Below are 25,842 nucleotides of genomic sequence, written 5' to 3'. Positions count from 1 at the left end.
TACATAATAAAGGAGCAAAGATTGGCGTCCAGAATATGAACCATAATATATGAAATTTAAGAAAAAAATATGAATATGTACAATTCATCGTCCAAACTTTTCTGATAATCGATAATATTTCGATAATCGAAGTAAATGCATTAGGATTATCGTTAGTACTGACAATCTACAAATTTTCTATAAAACTATTTATAAATTTACAAACCTGGTAAGCCAGTGGGACCTTGAACGCCAGAATCACCTTTAGACCCAGTTTCTCCTTTTTGTCCTGGTTTTCCGTCAGGTCCTAAAAAGTATGAAATATTGTATGATAACGTCGTAAATAACCTTAGAAATATCTTATAAAAAGCACAAATAGATGCAATTTTTTTTAGAGGGTAAGTTTGATATATTTAATAATACACGGGAACAACGGTTAGGTTGTTTACAAACCAATTTACAATATTACTAACATGACTAAATTTCCTTAATTTTCAGAATTGTTGTATAATTTATTTTTACTTCAATGACGCCCAATAACCAAAACAACAATGTTTGACGCCATTATTTTATAACAAAAGCTTCACCACTCTGATATTGCTGTAAGTGTGAGGTTTCTTTGAATCGAAATAAAAGTGTTTGTGTTGTATCTTCTTTTTGTTTACTTAGGATACATACTATTCATGTCGACGATGGATAAAACAAATTTCAAATATGCTTTTTTTATATATAGATTAGACCGTTGGTTTACCCGTTTGAATGGTTTTACACTAGTAATTTTGGGGCCCTTTATAGCTTGTTGTTCGGTGTGAGCCAAGGCTCTGTGTTGAAGGCCGTACATTGACCTATAATGGTTTACTTTTTTCAAAATTATTATTTGGTTGGAGAGTTGTCTCATTGGCACTCACACCACATCTTCCTATATCTATTGCATTGTAAATATAGATAATTCGAAGCTAAAACTATGCTTTTAATGTGTACCTTGTACTAAGAAAGGACCGGACTCTTTAATTCCTAGTTTTTCATACTTTAAATTCGAATGGCAAAATATATGTACATTTTTTCTCTCACGATTTAAGCAAAATCCCATTTACATGCCGTATGATTAAATCTTATCCCAAGCAGAAATGTGATATTTTATGAGGGTCTAGATGGGATTACCAGAATAGAGAACAATGGGCAAAACTGCAAAAAAAACTGAACGTAACGAAAAACGGGTCAAGAAAATAAAGGAACACTCACACCACATCTTCCTATATGTAATAATTGGATGTTGAAGTATAAAGAAATTGAGAATATACAGAACTAGATTAAAAGCCTGTGTCGCTCACTTATATTTGCAGCTAAGCTGTATTTTTGAAATAATGCCAAATTAGGTTAAAATCATAATTAAAAGTATTAGATTATACAATAGATTATCAGATATTATTAGATACTGTATCAATATCTAAGATAATAACAAAAAACTACATCATTTCCTTAAAATAACTAATTTAGGGGCAGCAACCCAACTACAGGTTGTCTGAAAATTTCAGGGCGGATAATTCTTAACCTGATAAACATTTTTACCCGTAGTCAGATTTGTTCTAAATGCTTTATTTTCTGAGATACAAGCCAAAAACTGCATGTTATCCCTATGTTCTATTCTAAGCCATGTCAGCAAACTTAGCGGGATCAGACACATACCTTTATGATGATCATTGTGGCCGATATTGGTTAAATTTGTCACAGTAGTTTCAGAGGAGATTTTTAAAAAAAGTTAACAACGACGGAAGACAGACGCCAAGTAATGAGACACACTCACCGTTCCGGCCAATTGAGCTAAAAATGGGTAAAAAAAATAAAGAATACACAGTTCAAGGACCCCCTCCTAAAAATATAGACCCTCTATTATTGTTCAAGACAAAGAGAGGTCTTACCTGGCATACATAGTTTGGTATCATTGGCGCAGTATTTATCAAATAATGTAACCTACAAACAAAGCAATGCAAGTAAAGAATTTGATTAAAATGACCAATTATTTGTAATTCTGATTTTCATTTCGAGTTGCTCCTTCTTCTACGATGCTTCGATCATTGCAGTTTTATTTAATTGAACTTCAATACTTTGCTTTATATATAATAGTTTTGTTCATAAACAAGTGCCTGTGATAACAACATGAAATAATCCAAAATAACACCATTCTTATTCCTCTGTCCAAGAAGGAGCACGTCAAAATATATTATAAAATAAGGATAGCATAAAATAAAGAATTAATTGATATGTTATTATCACCTCTAGTTTTGATGTAGTTCGTGTTACTCATTCTTATGTAATTCTTTAATATGTTATATTGTGTAGACTGGTGTTTTCTCTTTCAACTCTTTTTGTGATGATTTTGCTGATCTCTATTTGACTAAAGGATGTTTTCTCCTCCATTTTTTGGGGTTTTTTTGCCAGATTTTCGGAATCCTCTGGTTTTATCCATGTATTGTCATTAAAAAAAATGCCCACTAACCCCTACTTTTCTTTTCATAATTTTATTAATAAAGTTTGAACAGCTATTTTTCAAAATCTTATAGAATTCTTGTTATTTTTTCAAAGTTTTTGAAACAGAAAAGGTGCCAATGTTAAATAAACGAAAAATCTAGAGAAAATTATTTCCCGGCAAATTTTCAATGGCTTATATCTCGAAAAACGAGCACACTTCCATTTTTTCTACTTTTTTAATTTCTTTATTTATATACTATCTTATCATAACAGTCTGTTAAAAAGCTTGTTATATTTGAACAGAGTAGCGATCATCATTAAGGGATTTCATTCTCTCTTTAGTATCTTTTTTAATTATGTATCTTCTTTGTTTGCTACCTTAATTCTGTTCTTTGATAGCCACAATATAAATTAGTCAACCGGAACTTAATTAAGTTATCAGCAATCCAGCAGCAGTTTACCGTACATTATTAACCAACTAATTAGATATAGGAAGATGTGGTGTGAGTGTAAGTACATTATTGCCAAAAAAGACTCGGGCCATAACAGACTTCCTCGACCATTATTACAGACCTTGGACATATAACAGGGCCTTTATAAAAACACCCATTCATTTATACTATACTACGACAGCGATGATTTTTGTTTAAATTTGGCTTATGTAAATAAATGTCAAAATGAATCCTGTCTATATATATAAAGGATAACTCGTCCAAGATACCGGGTTCATTTTCTACGCTGTAAAAGTTTTAAAGGAACTTAACAACGACGGAAGACGGACGCCAAGTAATGAGACAAACTTACTTGCCCGTTCGGGCCAATTGAGCTAACGATGGGTAAAAAAACAAAGAATACACAGTTCAAGGAGCCCCTACTAAAAAATATAGAACTTATCAATAAGATTACTGTGGAACGAGTTTTTTTTATGTTCCACCATGTTTAAACAAAACGAATATCACTTTGTACTATTTTGCCTCTCTGTTTATGTCACTGAAATTGGGTTGTGAATAATTGAAACCTATAGTTGCATGACAACAATATTGCAAGTATAAAAAAGAAGATTTGGTATGATTGCAAATGAGACAACTCTCCACAAGAGACCAAAATGACACAGAAATTTAGAACTATTATATAATAGGTCATGGTACGGCCTTTAACAATGAGCAAAGCCCATACCGCAAAGTCAGCTATAAAAGGCCCCCAAATGACAATGTAAAACAATTCACGCAAACTAGAAAACTAACGGCCTAATGTATGTACAAAAAAAAACAAGTGCTCAGTTGTAATATAAATGAAACTGTTGTCAATTTTTGAACACGGTGTATTTGGAAAATAAAAGTACCTCTGCGTTTGCCAGCTGTTCAAATATTTTAGCCATCTCGTTCCCTGTTGACGTTTGTCGCCCATGTCTCGCAGTTCCTTTTGTATTGTCCAGATACATTGCAAAGTGTTTGAGAATTTCTAGTGCCGTTTCTTGACATGTCACACGTATCGTTTGTGTCTAATAAAAAGAAAAGTTGATTAGTCGAAGATATCCCTCCCCTTACAACACACACACATTTAAAAACCAATTGTCTCCCTTCTAACGCAAATTCAGGACAACACGCAAATTTGAATAATAATTTCATTCACATAATAACAGCATTATGTTTTACTGCTAGTAAGACCCTTAGTAATCACATGATCACATTTTTAATCAATTAAAACAAATGAATTATCAAAAAATCTATAAATTTTTAGTCTGTTAAACAAATGATCACTTTGAAAACGGTCAATTGATCACATAATAAAAAATAAAACACGAGAAGGCTTGAGAGTGTTAAACAGATTCGGGAATGCATCGATGGGACAATTACAAAATTCACATGAACAAAAATTACACAGAGGTCAGTATACTGCCTTTAATAATTTAAAACTGTAGTGTTCAAGACTCTTACTGATAAAATGACCAGGTAAAAATGTACTTTCAAAGAAATAAAAAATAACAACCATAGTTTGAATGAATTTCATTCGGAAAAATATGTAAAACAAGAGGCAGATAACTGTGTGCGTCTAAATTAAAAATCATAGAATTTGTTCAGACTTTGCCAAAAACGTAGTATTTATTGATATATGTTCAAAAATATAATTAAAATGATATGTAACTGCGCATTTTCTCAAGCTACAGGTTGTGACAAAATGACACATTTTATATGGATTATATACATGAAAAAACACCGTTATGAGGTTAGAAGCTAAAACTACGGAAGCCCTGGAGTGCCATGCAAAAAAAAAAATTCAACTTGTGCGCACAAGTTACCAACTTGCGCGCACAAGTTACTATCTTGTGCGCACGAGTTACACAACTTGCGCGCACGAGTTACTATCTTGTGCGCACAAGTTACATAACTTGCGCGCACGAGTTACAAACTTGCGCGCACGAGTTACTAACTTGTGCGCGCAAGTTACTATCTTGTGCGCACAAGTTACACAACTTGTGCGCACGAGTTACACAACTTGTGCGCACGAGTTACCAACTTGTGCGCACAAGATAGTAACTTGCGCGCACAAGTTAGTAACTCGTAGTTAGTATATTGTAATCAATAGTTACACGTGTTTATAGCATGGGCACACTATGCTTTATGGAAGGCGATCCTGCCGGACAAACATTCTATAAATTAAGGTAATTTTTAACATAGGTAGAATTTTACTGACTGTATTAATTCAGAGAAAAGTAATTAGGAACAGTGTGTAAAACGAAGTTACTATTCAATAAGAAACTTATAATTCTTATTCCTTTTTTATGAATTCCAATGTAAACGGGTTATTTGTTCGTAAGAGGGCCCCCCGGGGTACACTTAGTTTGTTTTAATGCACTGACACTCAAGTTATGTTATTTCTGTCGTGTAAATTATTGTGTCGTGAATGGGCTACGGGTATCATATTACACCGTTCCTTATTTGCTGCTTAACTTGATACATATAAACATTTAACATTTTGGTGTATTAGATAGGCGGTATATCTTATTACCATCGACGTCACTGAGAGGATATTGAAACGATGTTCATCGAGTACCAAAACTAGTCAATACTATGTTTATGGCCTTAGTCATGTTAGTTATGGCTGTATAAACTAGCCACAATTTAGACGAAACGGCCGTCTGGCATTGATACCAAATTTTATCCTAGGGGCGGATTCAGACATTTTAAAAAGGGGGGTCCACACCCGTAACAAATAGATTATTACTATGACGACACATCAAAGTTTCGTTTCTTTAGCGATACTTATCGCCAGTCATTAGTCACTGTGATCAATTATACTCATTTAGGATTAACATTCGACCCACGATGCTCGATAGTAATACTAGTTTACAAATCTTTGAATTGAAGTAGTCACATTTTAAACAGCTTACTTTATTACAGGTGTCAGATCAAATAATCATGACCACAAATGATTTAGCTATCATTATTTCAACCTACTTTAGCCTAGGTTTGCAATATGAAGAAATTATTGGTTTGTTGGCTCAAAGACATAATGTTATTTTATCTATGAGAACTTTGAAAAGACGCTTAGCTTCGTATGGATTGTACAGACGAAAGAATTTTTCGGATATTTTCCAAGTTGCTATGTTTATCTTCGAACAACTAAAGTCATCTGGTTGTCTCCATGGATACCGTTGGATGCATTCGAGATGCTTACAGAATGGTTTTATTGTCCAAAAGGAGATGGTAAGAATCCTATTAGGCATATTGGATCCTTCTGGCGTTGCTGCGAGAGTTAAGCGCAAACTAAAAAGAAGGCACTATAGATCCAAGGGTCCCAACTACATATGGCACCTTGACTCATATGATAAGTTAAAACCGTATGGAATTTGTGTCAACGGATGTATAGATGGGTTTTCAAGGTTTATAATTTGGTTACGTGTTGGTAGAAGCAATAATAACCCACGAATTGTAGCGGGATTTTATGTAGAAGCTTTGACTTCTTTAGAAAGGGTACCACATTCAATACGATCAGACATGGGAACCGAAAACAGTTATATTGCTGAAATGCAGTCATTCTTAAGGAGGAATGGTCCCGGAAGCAGAACAGCTTTTCTCTATGGAACAAGTCAACACAATCAACGTATAGAGAGCTGGTGGGGAATACTTAGAAAAGAATGTGTACAATTTTGGATGGAATTCTTTGAACAGATGAAGCAAGACGGCTACTTCACAGGCGACTTCATCGATAAAAGTCTGATACAATATTTTTTCATGGATATTATCAGAGTAAGATAGAATATGATATATAAATATCATCTTAAATCAAAACGAAACAACGAAGAACTATTCCAAACGCTTAATTTGATAAACGTTTAACATGTTATATGTTTCAGTATAAAAACGTACTTGAAAGAGACATTTTATATAAAAAAAAGTCGTAAAGACATAAAGACTTAAACTGGCAATGTTTTCTTCCAAAAATTTGCAACCACTGGCCCTTGTAATTATCTTTTGACCCTTTTATCTCTGAAACAAACAAAAAAAAGCTATGTTAGAACGGTTAAATGAAATTTAAACAGGAATTTCATAAGGATTCTTATCGCAAAAAATAATCCCATCTAAATCTGACTTTAACTATAAGTTCTCAAATTATAAACAGCATTGTTCTAATTTACCCCAATCCCCTTTTTATCTCGCAAAAAAAGATATAGCGCGAGCTTAAATCTACTTGCTTAAAAGTTATTGTGAAATGAATAGAAAAAAAGGCAAACGTAAATTTCATGAAAAAAAGGTTCCATGCCAGAAAAAAACACCTATCTATAAGACAGTCTTTGGCGTCTGACTGTGGGTAACTTGTGTGCAAACAAGTTAAGGAACTCAATGATTGTAATCTTAGATGACATTGGAATTTTTCAAGAAGCGCATGACGCGTCATAACAACATACACATCTACTTATTAGAAAATAATCCCACTAATTTCATTAATCCCAAAATCGTCATACAAACAAAATAAATGCATTCTGATATAATTTCAGGTAGGTCCGTGAAGAAGAAATACAGTTACTTCACGGTGCCATGTAGAAAAAAACGCCTCAAAGTACTACCAAAACGACCACACATTTTTTGGCGATCATAAAATCCGCAATTGCTATTTCTGTAATTTATTTCTTTTTCATCAAGTTACATCCAGATGTGTCTCTATTAACTGCACGTGTCTTCATTAAACAAATTAGATTTTAATCGAAGAGAATGCATTTTAACACCACTTTTATCAAGTTATTTCTATTTCAGAAAGAGCTTGAAAATGTCGTTGAAACATGGAATGCACACCGAATTCGCAAATCGAAGCATTGCGACATAAACGGGCGTCCAATGGTCTTATACCAGGCACCTTTCTTGAAAGGCACCGAGGATTATTCACTACCTTTGGACAATGTCGAACTAAATGCTTGTGCCGAGGAGTGTGACTTCGACGATTCAGACTGTGACAATGACATTTTGGACCTGGCTGACATATTAATGGAGGAAAACAGCTGGACAAAAACAAGAGATCCCTATGACAGAGCCACACTTTATTTACAAATGAGGGATATAATAAAACAAAATTTATAATTCAATATTGGTTTTATTAATATTATATTTATTTATAAATTTACTAAAATAAATCTCTCTACATTAAACATATACAACTTGAAAAATGTTTTAGCATGAACAGACAATCGGATTATTTGGCATGCGTCAATGAGGCAACGTTCCATGCAATAGCATAGAACATGAAAAAAAATGGGGTCATCTGGTGACACGGATTAAGATTATATACCACATCACATGACGTACCCGACACCGAAAAGAATGTATTAAAGTTTTACCAAATTCCAAAATCAACAGTATTATAATATGAAATTGACTACAAGCTTTCGATTTTTTTTCTCATTTCCTGAATTAAGTATTGTTTAGACATCTTCGTGATATTTGTCAATTGAAATTACAAGAAGCCGGAATAGTATTTTTTTTATTAAGATAAGACCCGTAATTTTAGGTGTGTATATCTTTCATCAGTGATGCTGTGATATATGATACCTAAAGCACATTGTACTGATGAGCATCATTTGCTCAAAGTATTAAAGAATAGAATTACTAGTAATACTCTTACTATGCGACATGCCGTTTTATGATTACAATCATCACAGTTTTTGCCCCCAAAAAACCGCAACATTCGGTAAACAGCATCTGTTAATGACAATTACTCCAATAAGGGATGAATTTACAATTTAAGTCATTAATTGACTTAATGTAACGACCATGTCGTCATAGTCGTCCGAATTCATTTGGATTCCCAGGCTATATCTTGATAAAACTGAGAATGGAAATGGGGAATCTGACAAAGAGACAATAACCTGGCCAAAGAGCAGAAAACAAAATAACAATTATACATAAATGACTACTAGCAGTTACTGACATGCCAGCTCTAGACCTCAATTAAAATGATTGAAAGATTATGTTTTCACCAAATGAATATCAAGCTCAATTCTTCCCTTTTTTTTGTTTAGTATCATACCATCATAAAATATTTAAGAAGAACACAACCCGTAGCAGGTCAAAAGCTGGCTTAAGAACATAACTGTTTATTTCCAATGCAAAGACCCTATAAGTGAAAGAATAGCAAAGCCAAAATATACCATCCATAATTACCCGACAACAGTATCGTAACTGTACTATAGAAAAATAGAAAAAGTCTTGTTTACAGGTTTTGATAGCTTTTAAGGTTAATGCCGACATTTTTGTGCTTTGTAAAGAATATTACTATAAAAGGTTGAATGTGAAAATCCCCATGACCTATAGTAATTTCATACAGAAGTTTCATGGAAAAGTGTAACGGTAATATTTGCGGGGCAGCGGACGGAGAAGGCGAATGTAATGTAGTCAAACTTGAGTATATATAAGTGTATGGATTTGTATTAATTTGTACCATCAGTTCGGCAATACTAACCAGATGGGACTGTATTCGGGGGTTATGGTCCAAACAGTTTAGGTAATAGGGGTCAACAAAAAGGAATTTCTGGTATCCGGGCAATAACTTTTGTATTAGTCTATGCATTTTTATGATATTATACAAGGTTCCATATTAAAAAGAAACCGAAGGTTGTGATTGATTTTGAGGATTAATCATTAATTGCCAGACCATTAAACGTAATTTTGTAGTTTTTTCCTCAATATGTGGCTATATTACATTCACCTTCTCCTTCCGTTAAACTTCTGCCTGGAATTATTGTATATTTGGTCATCAGCTCTAGCTCGACGTTAAAGATAAATTGTTGACACTGATATATGTTTCGAAAAAAACCCACCAATCTGATGAACAGGATTATTGCTTATTAATTCAAAGTCACTAGACTATAATCTCGAGCCTCAAACTGTTAAAAAAATTGAGATGTACAAACCGTGATGTTGTAACTTGATAGCAAATCTTAGTAGTTTCTATCAAACTAACTAACAGCAAAACATTCGAGTGTGGAAGTTATATACTTGTATTTGGTTAGCTTGATTGCTAGCTGAACCGTTAAGTCATCATTAAGTTAAGTTTACTTAAACGACTAGTCCGACAAAAAACCAATTTATCCGTCTGTAGGACTAGACTACTCAGAAAGAAGGATGATATATCTAACATAATGACTTCACGGTTCAGCTAGCCAAACATATTACCTTTACCTTTACTGTTAGCAGAAAAAGTAACTTGCAAAATGTAGTTCATTCAAAGTCGCTGGATCATGCCCTAGGAGCAGGGCCTCAACATAGTCTTCAAACTAGAAGTAATGCAACTTTTATTACACAGCAATGCCACATTACTAGAAGTACCTATTAAACTTGCAGATATCTCAGAAACGGTAACAACGGACGACGACACATACTGAAGTGATAGCAAAGCTCTCTGGACCTTTTAGGCCAGGTGCCCTTTCCAAAGGGGTAATCTGTTTAACCCTTTCTGTGTTGTGCTGTAAATACATAATTCTTAGAACAGTGAAACCTGTTTAAAAAGAACCTCTTCGGGACTTAATATGTGGTTCGGTTTTGGTTGATGTCAGGTTCTTAACGCATACAATTTGATACGATAGAGCTTAAGAGCATGTTTGGTTAATACAGGTTTTCGGTTATACAGGATTCGGTTTAACCAGGTTTCACTGTACCAGTTGATGTCGTTTCTAAAAATGAAGCAATGCGTCTTTGTTGTCTGATAAATTGAAAGGCTCGATACCAAAGATTTTCTTGTAACAGATATTGTAAAGAAGTACGCGAAAACCAAAGTGTCAAAAGTAAACCGGGGACAAAAACACAACTGGTAACAATAAAGCAAGACACCAAACAAAGGACAGCACTACGCAAATAAGCTTAAAATAAAAAGAAGAAATGGGTCGAATTTAGGTTGCCTCTAACCAGTGTTAATTGTAAAAGGTCAATTATTGGAAAGAAGGAGGAGGAAACCTATGACAGAAGAAGGTCCCCCTTCGTACCCCTAAACGAGAGACATATATTTATTCTACCATACATGTAAACAATGACAATCTCTGTCTAAACCAACATAAAGAAGCTTTGTCTAAACCAACATAAAAAAGCGATAGGGTTTGTATAACTTCCAATCTTCTGATAGTAACCAGTTAATTGTGCATCACAACTTTGCAACTTCATCAAGTTGATACAGGTATATCACTATACGTTTTAAGCTAGGAAGCTTTACGCTAGGAATTCTTCTTAATTAAGGAGAGATTTATTTTTATCTCATTTGGAAGCTCTTAAATACACTAAATGAACACTAACTTTAGTCTTTCTCGTTTGAATTGTTTTACATGGTCTTATCGGGGCCTTTTATAGCTGACTATGCGGTATGGGCTTTGCTCATTGTTGAAGGCCGTATGGTGACCTGAAGTTGTTAATGTTTGTGTCATTTTGGTCTTTTGTGGATAGTTGTCTCATTGGCAATCATACCCCATCTTCTTTTTTATATTCTATGTTTTTCAATAAAGTATCAAAGTCATGTCCACTATCGAATAACATCTTTTAAAACATTTGATCTAAGCAAAATTTCAATCGAAGACCTGAATTAAATAGCTCCTATCAATTTTTACGATACATGGTGTATTCTGATGAACATTTTTTTTCAGTAATGGTCGCCAATCAGGTCTGAAAAGGCATAAGAAGGAAATCATTTTATCGATGAAAATTTATCTATTTTTTGCCTGATAACAATACAATATTGTGATATAACTATGTATATTATACTTTTCTTCTATTATAAACTGAGGATAAATCAATCTTAAAGCGTAAGAAAAGATCTTCAAAAATGTTTAGGATTACGCATGAATCAAAATAATGGGAAACAAAGACCGAAGAAAGTGAGAAAAAAATCGTTAATGGCAAGAGGAATTAACAATTAAATGAAATAGATTCACTGAAACTTGTAATTGAAATAAAACAACAAAATAGTTAATGACAAGGTAAATAAAAAGTAATACCTACTGCTATTTGACTGAAATCATTTTAACATAACAATATTGACAATAATACAATAAAATCAAGTGGCTTGCCTTTATGGCAAAACTTTAATGCAGCTTGTGTTTCTCTCAAAACTGTTGAACAGTAAGGTTTGGGTAATGGACATAAACAAACACAGAACAAATTGTTCACATAAATCTGAAATGCTTTTCTGTTCAACACTGTGAACACTTAAAAAAAAAAACTTGAAAAAAACTCCCTCTGCCGAACTCACGACATAAAATCATTACACAAAATCATTACACAACCTCCTTTAAACATGAATTATTAAACAAAGAATACTTGAATCATTTAGAACGGTACTCATACATTGAGTTAATGTCCATTTTCATCGGAACATCCTGGAATGCCAGCACTATTACACTATATGAACTCTAAACTATGTCCATTACCCAAACCTTACTGTTCAACAGATAATTGAACTCAGACCTAAAAGAAGGATATGTGTCATAAGTTGATGGAATTTGTAATACTCGCCCACATGTATGAGCTATTGGTGACCGTGTGAACCCTTTAGATTCAAAAAACTCAATCGTTATTTTCATTCCCAGCAGGACATCTGAACCTGTGCAGAACCTCAAGAAAGCCTTTTGTTTTTCTCCATCTAGATCTTTGATATATCTTTTTAAAAAGCCTGCACATAGCCTTTCCGCTTCTTTCATGTTTTCCGGTACACTCAAGGATTTCAAAATTTCCTTAGATGTTGGTTTCATTTCTTGATAAATTTGTTGTAGTTTGCCTGGAGTGACTTGTAACTGTCGTAATTCTGAACGGAAACATTCGATCACGTAGCGTGGTTGTTGAATCAACTCTTTATGTGCCAACTCTCCAATAATTGGCAGGACATTTTCAGAATTCACCAATTTTCTACAAGAATGACTATCAAGGAATTCAAGGAAGTCATCTTGATCCACATCATTGAAATTGGAAATAGCTTTTTTAACAATCTGACTTTCCATTTCAGGTAAGTAATCTGAAAACAATTCAATCAGACTTGATTCAATGCTTCCATGAATGCACTCTTCGAATATAGCAGGCATAATTGAAATGGGCCAGTAACCACTGACTTCAAACCCCTTTCTTATTATTCTACTAACAGCTTTCCATTCCTCCTTTTGGAAATCATGCCTAAGTACAGGTACCTTGAAAATACGACCCTCTGTGCATTGTTCATAGAATTCATCCCAAAACTGGGTTATACAATCTCTGAAAACACCATCTCCTTCTCCGGCTTCTTCCTTACCATTGTCTAATACCATGATGGCATCAATGTCTACAGTCATGATGTTTGGATCTTTAAAATGAATTATCATATCCATTAAAGCTGAAGCCCTATGTATACGAATAATTTTTCTCTCCACTGTACCAGCATTTCCAAATTCTAATGGTCTGTCCAAAGTATCACCACTTCCACTCTCTAATGGTAATGTCGAGTCTAAGCTTACATTGCTTGCCCGTACATTAGGACCAAATGCAATATCACCGTCGAACGAAAAATCAGCAATATCAAAGTTTGTTTGGATATCCGGAAGTTCTGCATTATAAAAATCATTAGTGACAAAAATGTCATTTGATTTTTCAGGTTTGCTTAAACAGGTTGGAGGCAAGTCAATAATTTCCATTACTTCAATAACTCCACTCTGAGCAGTTGCATTCCTATTCTTTGGAATTGATAAAGGTGGCAACTCGTCACTCTCAATTGTACTAGTAGTGCCTTCTGTGCAGAAGTTGAACCTCAATTGTCTCATCTTTAAACGATTATAACAGGACTCCACGGTAGACTGTAAGTCGATGTTTTGAAAATATGTGTCAGTTAATTTTATCTTATATTCCGTGATTTTACCTCTCACTGCGTTGTGTCCATTTGGAAAATACAGCTGTTTGGCAAGGTCTAATACTTGTCCCATCGTATCAAATTTTTCCATGTCAAACGACTTAGGGCCACCGCCCTTGTTTCCTCGTATCTGATGATATGCATCACCGTCATTATGGAAACAGCTTAGATCCACAAGACGTTTCTTTTTTTCTGCGTTCTTGTTGCATTTCAGTTTCTTACTCAAAGAACTACGTACCTCTTTTTCATCCTCATCCTCATCTCCACTACTATAAGAGGCCCCTCCCTTTATTGCATTCACTTTTGCCCGAAGTTTTTTCATTAACGACGTCTTTGTCTTCTTTTTCTTTTCACAAGACGTGTCTTTTCTGTCCCTGCTAAACGCTATTATTGCTTTGCGATCCCCATACAGCGGCACAAACTTTGTCAATTCCTCTTCTGACATGTGAATGATAGTTTGGGAATCTATCTGAAATGGACAAAGAGCATAAAAATATTGGTATGCAAAATTGATGGTTTATAATCAAGTTTAAAACATGGCAGTGTCTGCGCGTATCCGCATGCGGGTACGGTCGGTTTTTTAGAATAGTCAAAAAGTCGATCGTAGGCTACGCGTACCAACATCCGTTTTTATAATAAAATGCTATCGGATCGGGAATGAAACGTGAAATATAAACGGAAATTATCGATGATATGTGGATTTCGATTATCGATTTCGTGTAGAACGAGTGAAGAGTATGAAAAATATAATTCAAATTGTATTTATCAGGTAATAATACATTGCAAATTAAATGCACACTGATGGTAAATGAAACTGTACAGTCCCTGTAAATGAAAAGAATTTAAAGAATTATATATATCTGAATTTTAAAAATACCCATATGAGATTTTAGTAAAATGTAAAACAGAAACTGAAATTTTGAAATATCTTATACTACTAAAATTAAAGCTTGGATGTCTATATAAGAATTAAAGAAGCAAGTAATAGTGTCAAAATAAACAAATTTTAAAAGATTCATGTAACTAATTAAGATTTGGAACAAATTTTACCATCATATCCAATAGGATTGTTTTGGCACATTTTTCCGAACCCTGCACATTTCAAGTGTTGCCAGTCCTAACAACAATCACAGGACAAAGAGTCCTTATCGTGAACTGAGGTTTTCTGACATTTGATACACATTACAATTTAAATCTGTTAAACTTTAAATCCTTTTTATTTATTTATTTTCCCGTTCTTCTCTTCTCTGCAACTGCAATTGACTCCCGAGGTTTTTTTTTTATATATAATTGTATAAAATTAATCGACTGATAGTTTTTGTTCAAAACTAACTACGAAATGTCTTCCCCACATGTATATCACACTCTTCCATTTAAAGAATTTTTATTAACTGAGAAAAAACTGTTCACGTACCTATATATATATCCGATGGATACATCTGTTGTAGGGTTGTCACTGACTCAGACGTACTTATGAATATAATTATTTTCTGTGATTGTATCTTACATTAATTTGTAGGATCCTCTACTATAGATAATTTAGCTGATCTGTAACAATAACATCTTCATGCCTTATATATCATGTACTGTAGTACGCCGCTAGATTAAAACTGACGTGGAAAGGTAACACATGCCCACCGAAAGCTCTTTTTTTTTGAGAGCCCAGGTGGTCGTGTGGTCTAGCGGGACGGCTGCAGTGCAGGCGATTTGGTGTCACGATATCACAGTAGCATGGGTTCGAATCCCGACGAGGGAAGAACCAAAAATTTGCGAAAGCAAATTTACAGATCTAACATTGTTGGGTTGATGTTTAGACGAGTTATATATATATATGATTAGTTGTAATCTATTCTCTAATTACGACAAATTCCGTATAAATTTAATCATATTTCACGTTTTATTTCCGATCCGATAGCATTTTTATTATATAACCGGATGTGGGTACGCGTAGCCTACGAATAAACTGGTCCGCCGTTCCATCTATAGCTTTGCACCGAAGGAACAGGTTGGTGTGCCATTGTCACATTGGCATTAATTGGACGAGTTTTAAAAATTCATCGATTCGCTAATAAAATTGACCAATTATAATGATAGGAAATTGACCTCCGTGAAATGTTATTACTGTGATGCCGCAAAATAAATAAGTATCTGGTATCCCCATGGTGGTGGTGCAGATAAATGACCAACAAGCATGTTAACATGTTCTTGAAAAACTGAACCGGTATCTTTTATTCCCTTAACATCTCAGTAGGGTTATAAATGTGATAATTTCTTGTTTCTTGCCTGGGATCCGGCCCAATCTAGCTGCGCGTCGTATACTGACAAGATTAGCCAGGACCCCAGACTATATAACACATAATAAACATAGCACATGATGCACTAGTCTCGTCGAATTATCAAATCCCGTGGTCAGAATTGTGACCACGGGATTTAGGCCATACCTGTTGTCAGTGTAGCGATAAGTGAACACAACAGGGGTCCAGTTTAGCCTACGAACGGCAATCTGACTATTAGTACCTGCATGCTGGTACGCACAGACACTGCATTAAAACATACAGTTCTCGTGCAAATTTCTTAAATAAGTATTACATTAACCGTTACGTTTGTAATTTGTAAAGATCCATGACAATGAGGCCAAGTGTACACCCTACAACTATTCCATACACCAAATATAGCCCACCTATTACTTTAATTGGTAACTGAAAAACAAACCGAAACCAATAATTTAACATTGACCAATGAACCATGAAAATGAGGCCAAGGTTGATATCTGCCAGACAGATATGTTCATAGTTGAACTTCTCCTTAAAGTACTGAAAAAACAAACCATAACACATAAACTTAACATTGAACAATGAACCATAAAAATGAGGAAGATATGATACCTTCCAGACAAACAGGTACATCATTCAATAATCCCATATATCAAAAGTATAGCTCACCTATTGCTAGCTTAAAGATTAAGTAAATGATAAACAGACCAAAACACAAAAAAACTTAGCATTTAACTATGAACAATGAAATTAAATCAAAGACCGTGAATGGACATATAGCAGACGGTAATTCGATCTCACCATCCTACAATGTGAGGCACCATGGGGAAAAAAAAGATTTATAAAAATAGTTTACACCATCACTGTTTAGTAGTCCTGGTGTCTCGAATAATAGACTTTCAACACAAGCGAGACAAAAATCGTCTTGTGTTAGAAATTGACATAGACAATCAAAGGTATCCCAAATATGTTTGTCGTTGATGGAATTTTAAAACTGAACTAAAAAAGAGATATGTCGATGTATAACAAAAGCGAAATGTCTCTAAAATTAAGATTAAACAAACATAAAATCAGGATGTTATGCCCTCTATTGATGCAAATGTTGTATGATTTCCAATGAGACAACTCTCCATCAGGCATAAAATGTAAGGACTAAATAAAAAATCATTTTGATGAATAAGTTTACCTTTTCCTCTATCAATGTTCTTATAATATCATCTTTAATATTGCGACTTCTCATGAAGTCATAAAGGTCAGGTTCAGACATCTGAAATAACATAAAAAATAAATTTATAATTGAAGTATTGTTGTTCACCTGTCAGCAATGAAGCTCCCTACTTCGGAAAGGAAACTCAAAGAAGTCTGTTTTACCCAATTTTATAGAAGTGAAAGCTAACGATAATCAATTAGTAATTTACTAACCAGTTTCCATAGAACTGTTTTTTTTTAAAATCTAAATCTTGATCCAAATTACTCACCGTTCTTTTAATTTCAATAATAACAAATGGTTCGAAAAATTTAACAAAATCACGGACCTAAAACAGCTGCCCCTCATCTTAAATGGTGGGGAATCTTATTGATATCGAATTTCTACGCAAGTACATTCTTTGTTCATAAATATTTTAAAATAAATATTTCGGATACCAATTTTGAAACATAAGAAATGCATATTAAATCGAAATCAACCTGCACATTTGCAGAGAATATTAAAGAACCATTTTAAAACAGTAATCCATTTTGCAAGAGGGTCTACCTTATATATGGCCCGAGAACAGAAGTTATTCCGTGGTGCATTTCTTTTAGACAATTAGAAAATTTAGACAAATTATATCAAAATTATCCAAAACCTCATCAGATCTAACTCACAATATGGACAATTGTATGTTGAAGGGGTGAAGAAATGAATTGTGAAAGGGTATGAAATAAATTGGTAAGTAACACTGTCCACACCAAGGAAAATATTTTCGAGGATAACGAAAATTAAGGGACGACAACCGTGTTCAAGCTCGTCGTCGCTTATTGTTTCGTTATCGATTCTAGACACTAACTAGTTCGAACGAAACACCTTTTAAACTGCCGCATGTTTTTAACGGGGTTGCGTGCCGTGCAATATCGTAACAGCTACATAGGGCTACGTAGATTTTTGACTGATGAACGTGTATCTAGCCTAGCTGCTACCTAGATCTATTAAGCAGCTAGGCTAGGTACATAATCAATAGTCAAATATTATAATATTGATAATGAGGCGTAAACAAAACAAACAGACACAAAAGTAAAAATGCTACAAATAGGGGTAAATAGTCGAAATCGGTAGGTCACATTCGTGATAAAGGGGTTTCGGACTTGTGGGGTGTCGGGCCAATAAGGTGTCTAACTATTGGGGTGTCGGACTACTGGGGTATCAGAATAACGGGGTATTCCCCAAGATATAATTATATAGACAATAGATAATTGACCAATGTGGACCTTATGTTCGCAATTCCATTATTTTTCTTTATATAGAAAACAAGAATGTGTCCCCAGTACACGGATGTCCCATCCGCACTATCATTTTCTTTGTTCAGTGGACCCTGAAAATGGGGGGAAATCTCTAATTTGGCATTGAAATTAAAATTATTAAGATCGTATCATAGGGAACATGTTTACTAAGTTTCAAGTTGATTGGACTTCAACTTCATCAAAAACTACCTCGACCAAAAACTTTAACCTGAAGCGGGACAGACGGACGAACGGACAGACAGATGAACGAACAGACGGGCGCAGAGACAAGAAAACATAATGTCCATAAATGGGACATAAAAAAATTTATACTTGGGATCTATAATTGTTTTAAGTTAAGAGTTAGAGTCAAGTTGGTTAAAATTGGGATAATCGGTTTTAAATTAAATGCATTTATAAAATAAGTATATAAGGTATATAAAGGTAAAGTTTTGCACTGTTATTATTTGTCGATATTTATGAATTATGATTTTATCATACTTTTCTTGAACAATATACTTATAAAGTATTCTAGGTTAATTTATATATATTGACCCGGACTACTAAAATCTTCTATTTATTTAGCCATTCAAATATCAGCTTGTTTGCTACTGAAACTGGAAATAACGCAACATCAAAATGTGTAAAACACCGTCAAATAATTCTAAAATGTACGTACATTACCTTTTCCTTCTCAGTTGGCTCTATTTTGAGTTATAACATTTGAACAATAATATCTCTTTTATATACATGTATACCCGGCTGAGGCTCGTGCAACACCTGGTGCTGAATACATTTTAGAAAACTTCAAAGACATGAACTTTTTTCTCACGCTTCAAATTTACCCATATAAGGATAGCCGATAGGATCAAAGACAAAGTCCGTAAAAAGTATTCTTGAATATCAAATGTTATATTGTACGTTACACGTACTGCACATCCACACAGTTTTGTAGAAAAGTGTAAATGCATTTGCAATCATCAATTTAGAGACCATCAAATAAGAGATAATAGGGATATTTCCTTAAATATACAGCCTACTGTTTTAACGTAGTTGTAACAATGAAAACTATCAAGGACACCACACAATTGAATGATTGCATAAAACTAAAGGGTTGGATTCTTAAAGTGCTATTGGGTTAAAATTTTAATCTATAGTTTTGATTTCGGTTGTATTTCGTTTCTTCATTTTCCCTTTCTTTTTGTTTCGTTGCGTTTTGTTTGTTTTGGTTTCGATTTCCACTCTTATTTTATATGTACCCGTTTTAACAGTTTAAACATAGATTAAATATGATTTTTGAGGTTAGAGTAAGAGGTAAACTCTCATAACCTGAAATGATTTTAGAAGTATTATACATACCAAATACGTTTCGGACATTCAGTTTATGCTCACTTTTCCCGGGTCATTATTTCTCTAATGCATTAGTTTTTTTTTTGTCAATGTGAAATCGACAAGAATGCGATTGGACCAAATACTTGGAAAATGTTATTTTGTCAGCTTAAGCCCATAATTGTTGAATTTGTAATAAGGTTGTAACTTGAATAATAACAACGCACCCTTATGATCATTGTGCTCAGAGGTAATGGAGTGGTCGTAGTGATCGTAATATAACGACTGGATTATTCGGGTTAATAAGGTTGTGGTTTATGATTTGACCGTTCTTAAAACATTTTTATCTCCAATAACGAAAAAAGCATGAATTAGTATGGTTGTTGAAAAGTATAAGTCTCAGACCGCGGCTCCTAACGGTGGCTACATAGATTGTGTTCACAAATGCAGACATTTAACATCCATGCATTATGTCACATTGATTAAATATCATTAAACTAACCTTTCTTCATAAACTTCATCCAAGCAAGAAATCCGCAATGTACAAATCACGCGCATGTCAATAAGGGCTCAAATAATCGTGCGCACATATTAAATAACTCGTGTGCACAAGATAGTAACTCGTGCGCACAAGTTGTGTAACTTGTGCGCACAAGATAGTAACTTGTGCGCGCAAGTTGTGTAACTTGTGCGCACAAGATAGTAACTTGTGCGCGCAAGTTGTGTAACTTGTGCGCACAAGATAGTAACTCGTGCGCACAAGTTGTGTAACTCGTGCGCACAAGTTGTGTAACTTGTGCGCACAAGATAGTAACTTGTGCGCGCAAGTTTGTAACTTGTGCGCGCAAGTTGGTAACTTGTGCGCACAAGTTGAATTTTTTTTTTTGCATGGCACTCCAGGGCTTCCGTATAAAACAAATGATAGATTTGTAAAATAATATACGAAGAGATAGTTTTTAGAAAACGCTTTGAGAATATCAAAAGAGAAGATAGGGTCACCGTGCGTTTTTTCCCCGCAAAAATACAAAATAACAGAATTCCATGTAGATTCCTTCAGAAAATGCATTATTTCGGAGTTCCCTCACTTTAAAATGCCAATTCAAAACCACTAAAAATCAAGCAAAATATAATCTACACTTGTAACAATATTAATATGTATAAGATTTGTTTTATTAAATGCAAATTTATCTTAGTTATTTGCATTCCTGCATCAAATTTAGCTATTTACCTATAAAACAAACTGTGGAAAGAAGATTGAAATTAACTTTCAGGCAGGAAAATCGGTTTGAGTAACAGGACGGATTTATCATAATTATGGTTTTAGGAAATTGGGCGTCATTGTCGGTAATGGTAAAAATGGTCATACTAAGTTTGATAAGACAATTTAATGCCAAAACATGATATTTTGCTATCAAAAGGCATACATGTACGTCACTGCATAAGGCTAAATATTGCTCTTGATTACATTTCTAATTTTTAAGTACCTGGGTTTGTTTCGTATTTATTTGTATTATATTTTTTTCTTTTGAGTATTTGCATAAGTGATTTATTTACACTAACATTTAAGTTGAATCATAATGCAAATTTTTGAATATATCTGTGTCGTCCTTGGTACCAATACGAAGTGCCGTTGGTACTGTATATGATCAAACTGTACCAGATTTATTGTTTTTGTGCAACAGTTCCCAAAATAAATTGGAATGAAGTTCATAGACATTTTTGACATAAGTGTTTATTAATATTCAAGTTACCAAACCACAAATTAAATCAACAGAACAATTTGTTTTTATCCGGTTTAAGGGGGCTCGCGGCCGTCTAAATCATTTTTTTAAAACTTATTATAGGATTTCGTTTTATTTCTCTATAAATGAACGTTATCTTATACTTAATAGAAAATTGAAATAAAACAATGGGGTCACCGTTCATTTACGCTCACAATCTGTCTTCGAAAGAAGCATACATTTTTGTTAACGTCCTTGTTTTCTGTTGAACTAATAGGAGAAATAGCGGAAATTTAATATCGAAATCAAAAAAGAACTAAATTACAGAAATCGCTTCTTAAATTTATGTACAGCTTATTCGAAAACAACAATAAAAAATATAGGTCACGATGAGTTAAAAAAGATATTTCAATTTCAATGCCAAAAAAATGGCATGTTTGCACCAAAGGGAGATAATTTGGAGCGTTTTCAATGGTATCTACCTTTTAAAAGTCACCTGGGGCCAACACGAATTGATTTTTTGAAATGATTTTTGTACCATAAGATGAAGTAACAACTACTTAAGGTAATAAATAAAATTTGTAATGAAAAAAAATTAAATTTTTGTCTAAAAATTTTATACCCGCGAACCTCCTTAACCAGAATATTCATGATATTGTATATGACCAGTATTTGGAAAAAGAAGAAACCTCTCACGCATGCACATTTGACCTTGAATATGCAAAAGGTAGTACACACTTACTTGTTTTGGTTGTAAATTGTTTCCATAACTTACATTGATATTTTGATCCAGAGATCGCTTATGGTTCTCATGTTTCCCTTCTACTGTATTCCGTAAGACTTCAAGGAACGATTCTGTCTGGAAAAATAAATGGATTGAATGTTATTATAATTGAATGTTACTAATTAATTATAGTGAATGTGCCCTGGAATAGAATCAGTCAGTAATGAAAATATGACAAACACTTTACTTAAGTTCGACATGTAAACATATATTTTATTCTCCTGTTTTGTTTTTCAAGATATGATTTGGTTGAAATGTACCAGAAAGGGGAGATAATAAGCTAAATAAAAGTTAACTAGGGATTTCTCAAAGTATTCTTCATGAATAAAACAAAGTGTATATGCAGAAATGTATTGCTGTTTTGGTGACATTTTGTAGATTAGTTCCAGAAAAAAACCCTGAGTGTACCGTTTCCTGTTTTCTTTACCGACCGTGCGAGGGCTGAAAAGCCAGTCAAGGTCGTTAAACACTTCCATATATGTTTTCTTTTGATTCCACAAAATAGTGACCTATAGAACTTCTGAGTAATTTGGTCTCTTGTTAAGAGTTGTCTCACTCGCAATCATTTGATTAGCATACTTGCATATATCTATTATAAATAGATGTCTCAATTTATCATTTCTTGGATCGTGTAGAATATTTCGGAAGAAGACATGTTCGCTTATTCATACATGCTACTATTCTCAAAGCAAATGATACTACTTACAAAGTATATTTTTAGTACAAAAAAGTGTAACCTTTAGACTTCTATTTTAGCTAAAGGTCTGTGAGTTTGTCTTCTTATTTGCATTCATAGAACATAGTTATTGAAATACAAACATATTTCCGGTAATGACTACAAATTTAATATACATGACTTTGAAAATACATAATTATTGTATAGGGTGTATAAAAACAAGCCACGTCCGATGGGAACTTTGAATATTAAATGCGATGATACGTATATAAGGCGTACCACGCACTTCTGCTCTGCACGTTTAATTATCCTATTAACACTTCTATAAGCAATCATGTTTGTTGACATACTGCAAGGGTACTCGTGTCACTACACAACAATCCACTTTCTACAGCGATAGTCCATATGTCCTGCCAAGATTCTTGGTTGACCCATTTTAAGTACCTAGTACGGAGTGTTGCTCCGTCCTGCATTTGCATTAACTATTTGCCACTGGACGCTTTGCAAATGAATAACCTTACGCTAAGAAAAAAAATAATGAAAAGGATATGGAACCAGTACATATGCATTGTACCTATATGAACCTAAGATATACATTGCATACGTCAAGCAAATCATTTCTTACATTTTGAAAACCTGTCTGCTTTTCCAAATCTTGTATCCTTCCAAACTGGTATACGGTCAATGTAACAAATGCTGAAAGATGGAAAATGGATACCAGTACTAAACTGTAAACAACAAGTGAATTATTCTCCTTGGCTCCCTTCATTATGTAATGTCTGACCAAATAACATTTGGAGGAGTTGTGACCTGGAGAACTTCGTGTTATCTCAAATTATTTGATAAGGCAGACACTTTGAACTTAGGTTAGTGTGTGGTACTAATCGAAAAATTTCATTCATTAGTCCATTTTCAGAACAGTAGCTTAGTACTAAAATCATACAGGATTGAATTCCATATTGATAGAGTTTTAGTACATGTACAATGTATGTTTTTCTATATTAATTGGATAAATTTCATTTATGAATCCATTTTTAGAACAGTAGTTTAGTACTAGAATCATGCAGGATTGTATTCCATATTGATAGAACTTTAGTACAATGTATGTTGTTCTATATTAATTGGAAACATTTCATTTATGAGTCCATTTTCCGAACAGTAGCTTAGTACTAAAATCATGCAGGATTGAATTCCATATCGATAGAATTTTAGTACAGTGTATGTTTTTCTATATTAATTGGAAACATTTCATTTATGAGTCCATTTTCCGAACAGTAGCTTAGTACTAAAATCATACAGGATTGAATTCCATATTGATAGAGTTTTAGTTCATGTACAATGTATGTTTTTCTTTATTAATTGGATAAATTTCATTCATGATTCCATTTTCAGAACAGTACCTTAGTACTAAAATCATGCAGGATTGTATTCCATATTGATAGAACTCTAGTACAGTGTATGTTTTTCTATATTAATTGGAAACATTTCATTTATGAGTCCATTTTCAGAATAGTAGATTTGTACTAAAATCATGCAGGATTGAATTCCATATCGATAGAATTTTAATGCAATGTATGTTTTTCTATATTAATTGGATTTTGAAACGACCTGCGAAAACAATTATATATTCACTACTCAAATCGTCACGTGCTTTTACATGTATAGTTATAGCATATTCATTGAGTATGTAGGTAATATCTTTGGTTAGCTTACTTGCTTGCTGAACTGTGAAGTCATTATTTGGTATAATACCCTCCTTTCGAGGTAGCTTAATCCTACATACAGATAGATTGGTTATCTGTCGGACTAGTCTACTGTTAAAGGAGGGTAGTTTACTTTACCTAATTACGATTTCACAAAAGATATTACCTTCATGCACACTCAATGCAATCGGCTGTAATCGTTTGATTTACAATTTCTGTTATTAAGTAAAAGTCATTTCGTACATTCTCTTGGAATACACAATAAAACAATAACTGTCTTTTGTTTCGAATATGTGGTTTAATTGACTTTTGGCAAAGCTGATATTCATTTACGACACATATAATAATCTAAGACATCTAGGACCCCGTCCCCTTCTAGATGACAGCATGCAGGCTTCAGCAATAGACATGTGTCTTAACTGTATTTAAAGCTCTAAATCATCGTTAGTCCATATGTTATAGTCAACTTCTTTCATATGGAAAGGAGCAGCAACGGTTCAAACCATTTCTAAGAGGGGGTTCCCAATCTAGGCGAAAAAGGGGATGAAAAGGGGACAACCCGTAGTAGAATAAAAAAGGGTGTTCCAACCATATGTCCATATTCAAATGCAACCCCGGATCTGCCACTGAAAAGATATATAAAGAGAGAATATAATTAACACGATTTTAATTACGTACAATTAAACATGTTAAAAGAAACGAAATTCGTAAAAAAATATTTCTGACGCATTTAACAAAAACCACAAACATGCTCTCGTATACTATAATAGTATATGTAATCAAAAGATAAACTTTCAAAACGTGGTGTTAGTAAATAAACAAATAATGTATAATCAGTGTGGAAGTAAACGTGCGTTATCTTTTATAGATACACTGTACACATGTGCACTTCCTACATGTACGTGTAGTTATAAAGTTATTCATGCAAACTATAAACCATAATCGTTACATTGTACTTAAATATACCATTGAAAGTTTAACATATAAATATATTTTGATTTTGAAGCTCGCACGTGGCAGATGTGTCGGGCTTAAATCTTAATTGACTGGGATTGTCAATTTTCCTACCGAAGGGAAGTCGTAT

The 25,842-nt window shown here is 33.8% G+C and overlaps 2 protein-coding genes across 5 annotated transcripts in view; one reads left to right on the top strand and one right to left on the bottom strand.

Annotated features, from left to right (window-relative positions):
* The window catches only part of LOC134718811 (hemicentin-2-like), a 37,480-nt gene extending 13,572 nt beyond the window's left edge, over positions 1–23,908 (bottom strand). The window contains exons 1-5 of one of the 2 annotated variants that reach the window (XM_063581548.1): positions 23,681–23,908; positions 22,338–22,454; positions 3,791–3,949; positions 1,899–1,950; positions 206–286 (exon numbers count right to left, since the gene is read on the bottom strand). In XM_063581548.1, coding sequence (XP_063437618.1) covers positions 206–286; positions 1,899–1,950; positions 3,791–3,949; positions 22,338–22,454; positions 23,681–23,824 — 553 coding nt within the window. In that variant the 5' untranslated portion in view covers positions 23,825–23,908. The remainder of the gene's footprint in view (positions 1–205; positions 287–1,898; positions 1,951–3,790; positions 3,950–22,337; positions 22,455–23,680) is intronic. The other variant, XM_063581549.1, reaches the window with a different exon arrangement.
* Positions 4,950–8,607, top strand: LOC134718808 (uncharacterized). Of its 3 annotated transcripts, XM_063581539.1 has the most exons (3): positions 4,950–5,110; positions 5,850–6,698; positions 7,704–8,603. In XM_063581539.1, the coding sequence occupies exons 2-3, from the start codon at positions 5,868–5,870 to the stop codon at positions 8,022–8,024; spliced, it is 1,152 nt and encodes a 383-aa protein (XP_063437609.1). In that variant the 5' UTR covers positions 4,950–5,110; positions 5,850–5,867; the 3' UTR covers positions 8,025–8,603. The 3 variants fall into 3 exon arrangements, with proteins under 3 accessions (XP_063437609.1, XP_063437610.1, XP_063437608.1); XM_063581540.1 differs by having other exon boundaries at positions 4,950–6,155; positions 7,704–8,607; XM_063581538.1 differs by having other exon boundaries at positions 4,950–6,698.
* Positions 23,909–25,842: the final 1,934 nt, after the last annotated feature.

This window comes from Mytilus trossulus, chromosome 5 (genome assembly GCF_036588685.1).
Source record: "Mytilus trossulus isolate FHL-02 chromosome 5, PNRI_Mtr1.1.1.hap1, whole genome shotgun sequence".
NCBI lineage: Eukaryota > Metazoa > Mollusca > Bivalvia > Mytilida > Mytilidae > Mytilus > Mytilus trossulus.
This window is presented reverse-complemented; position numbering and strand designations above follow the sequence as displayed.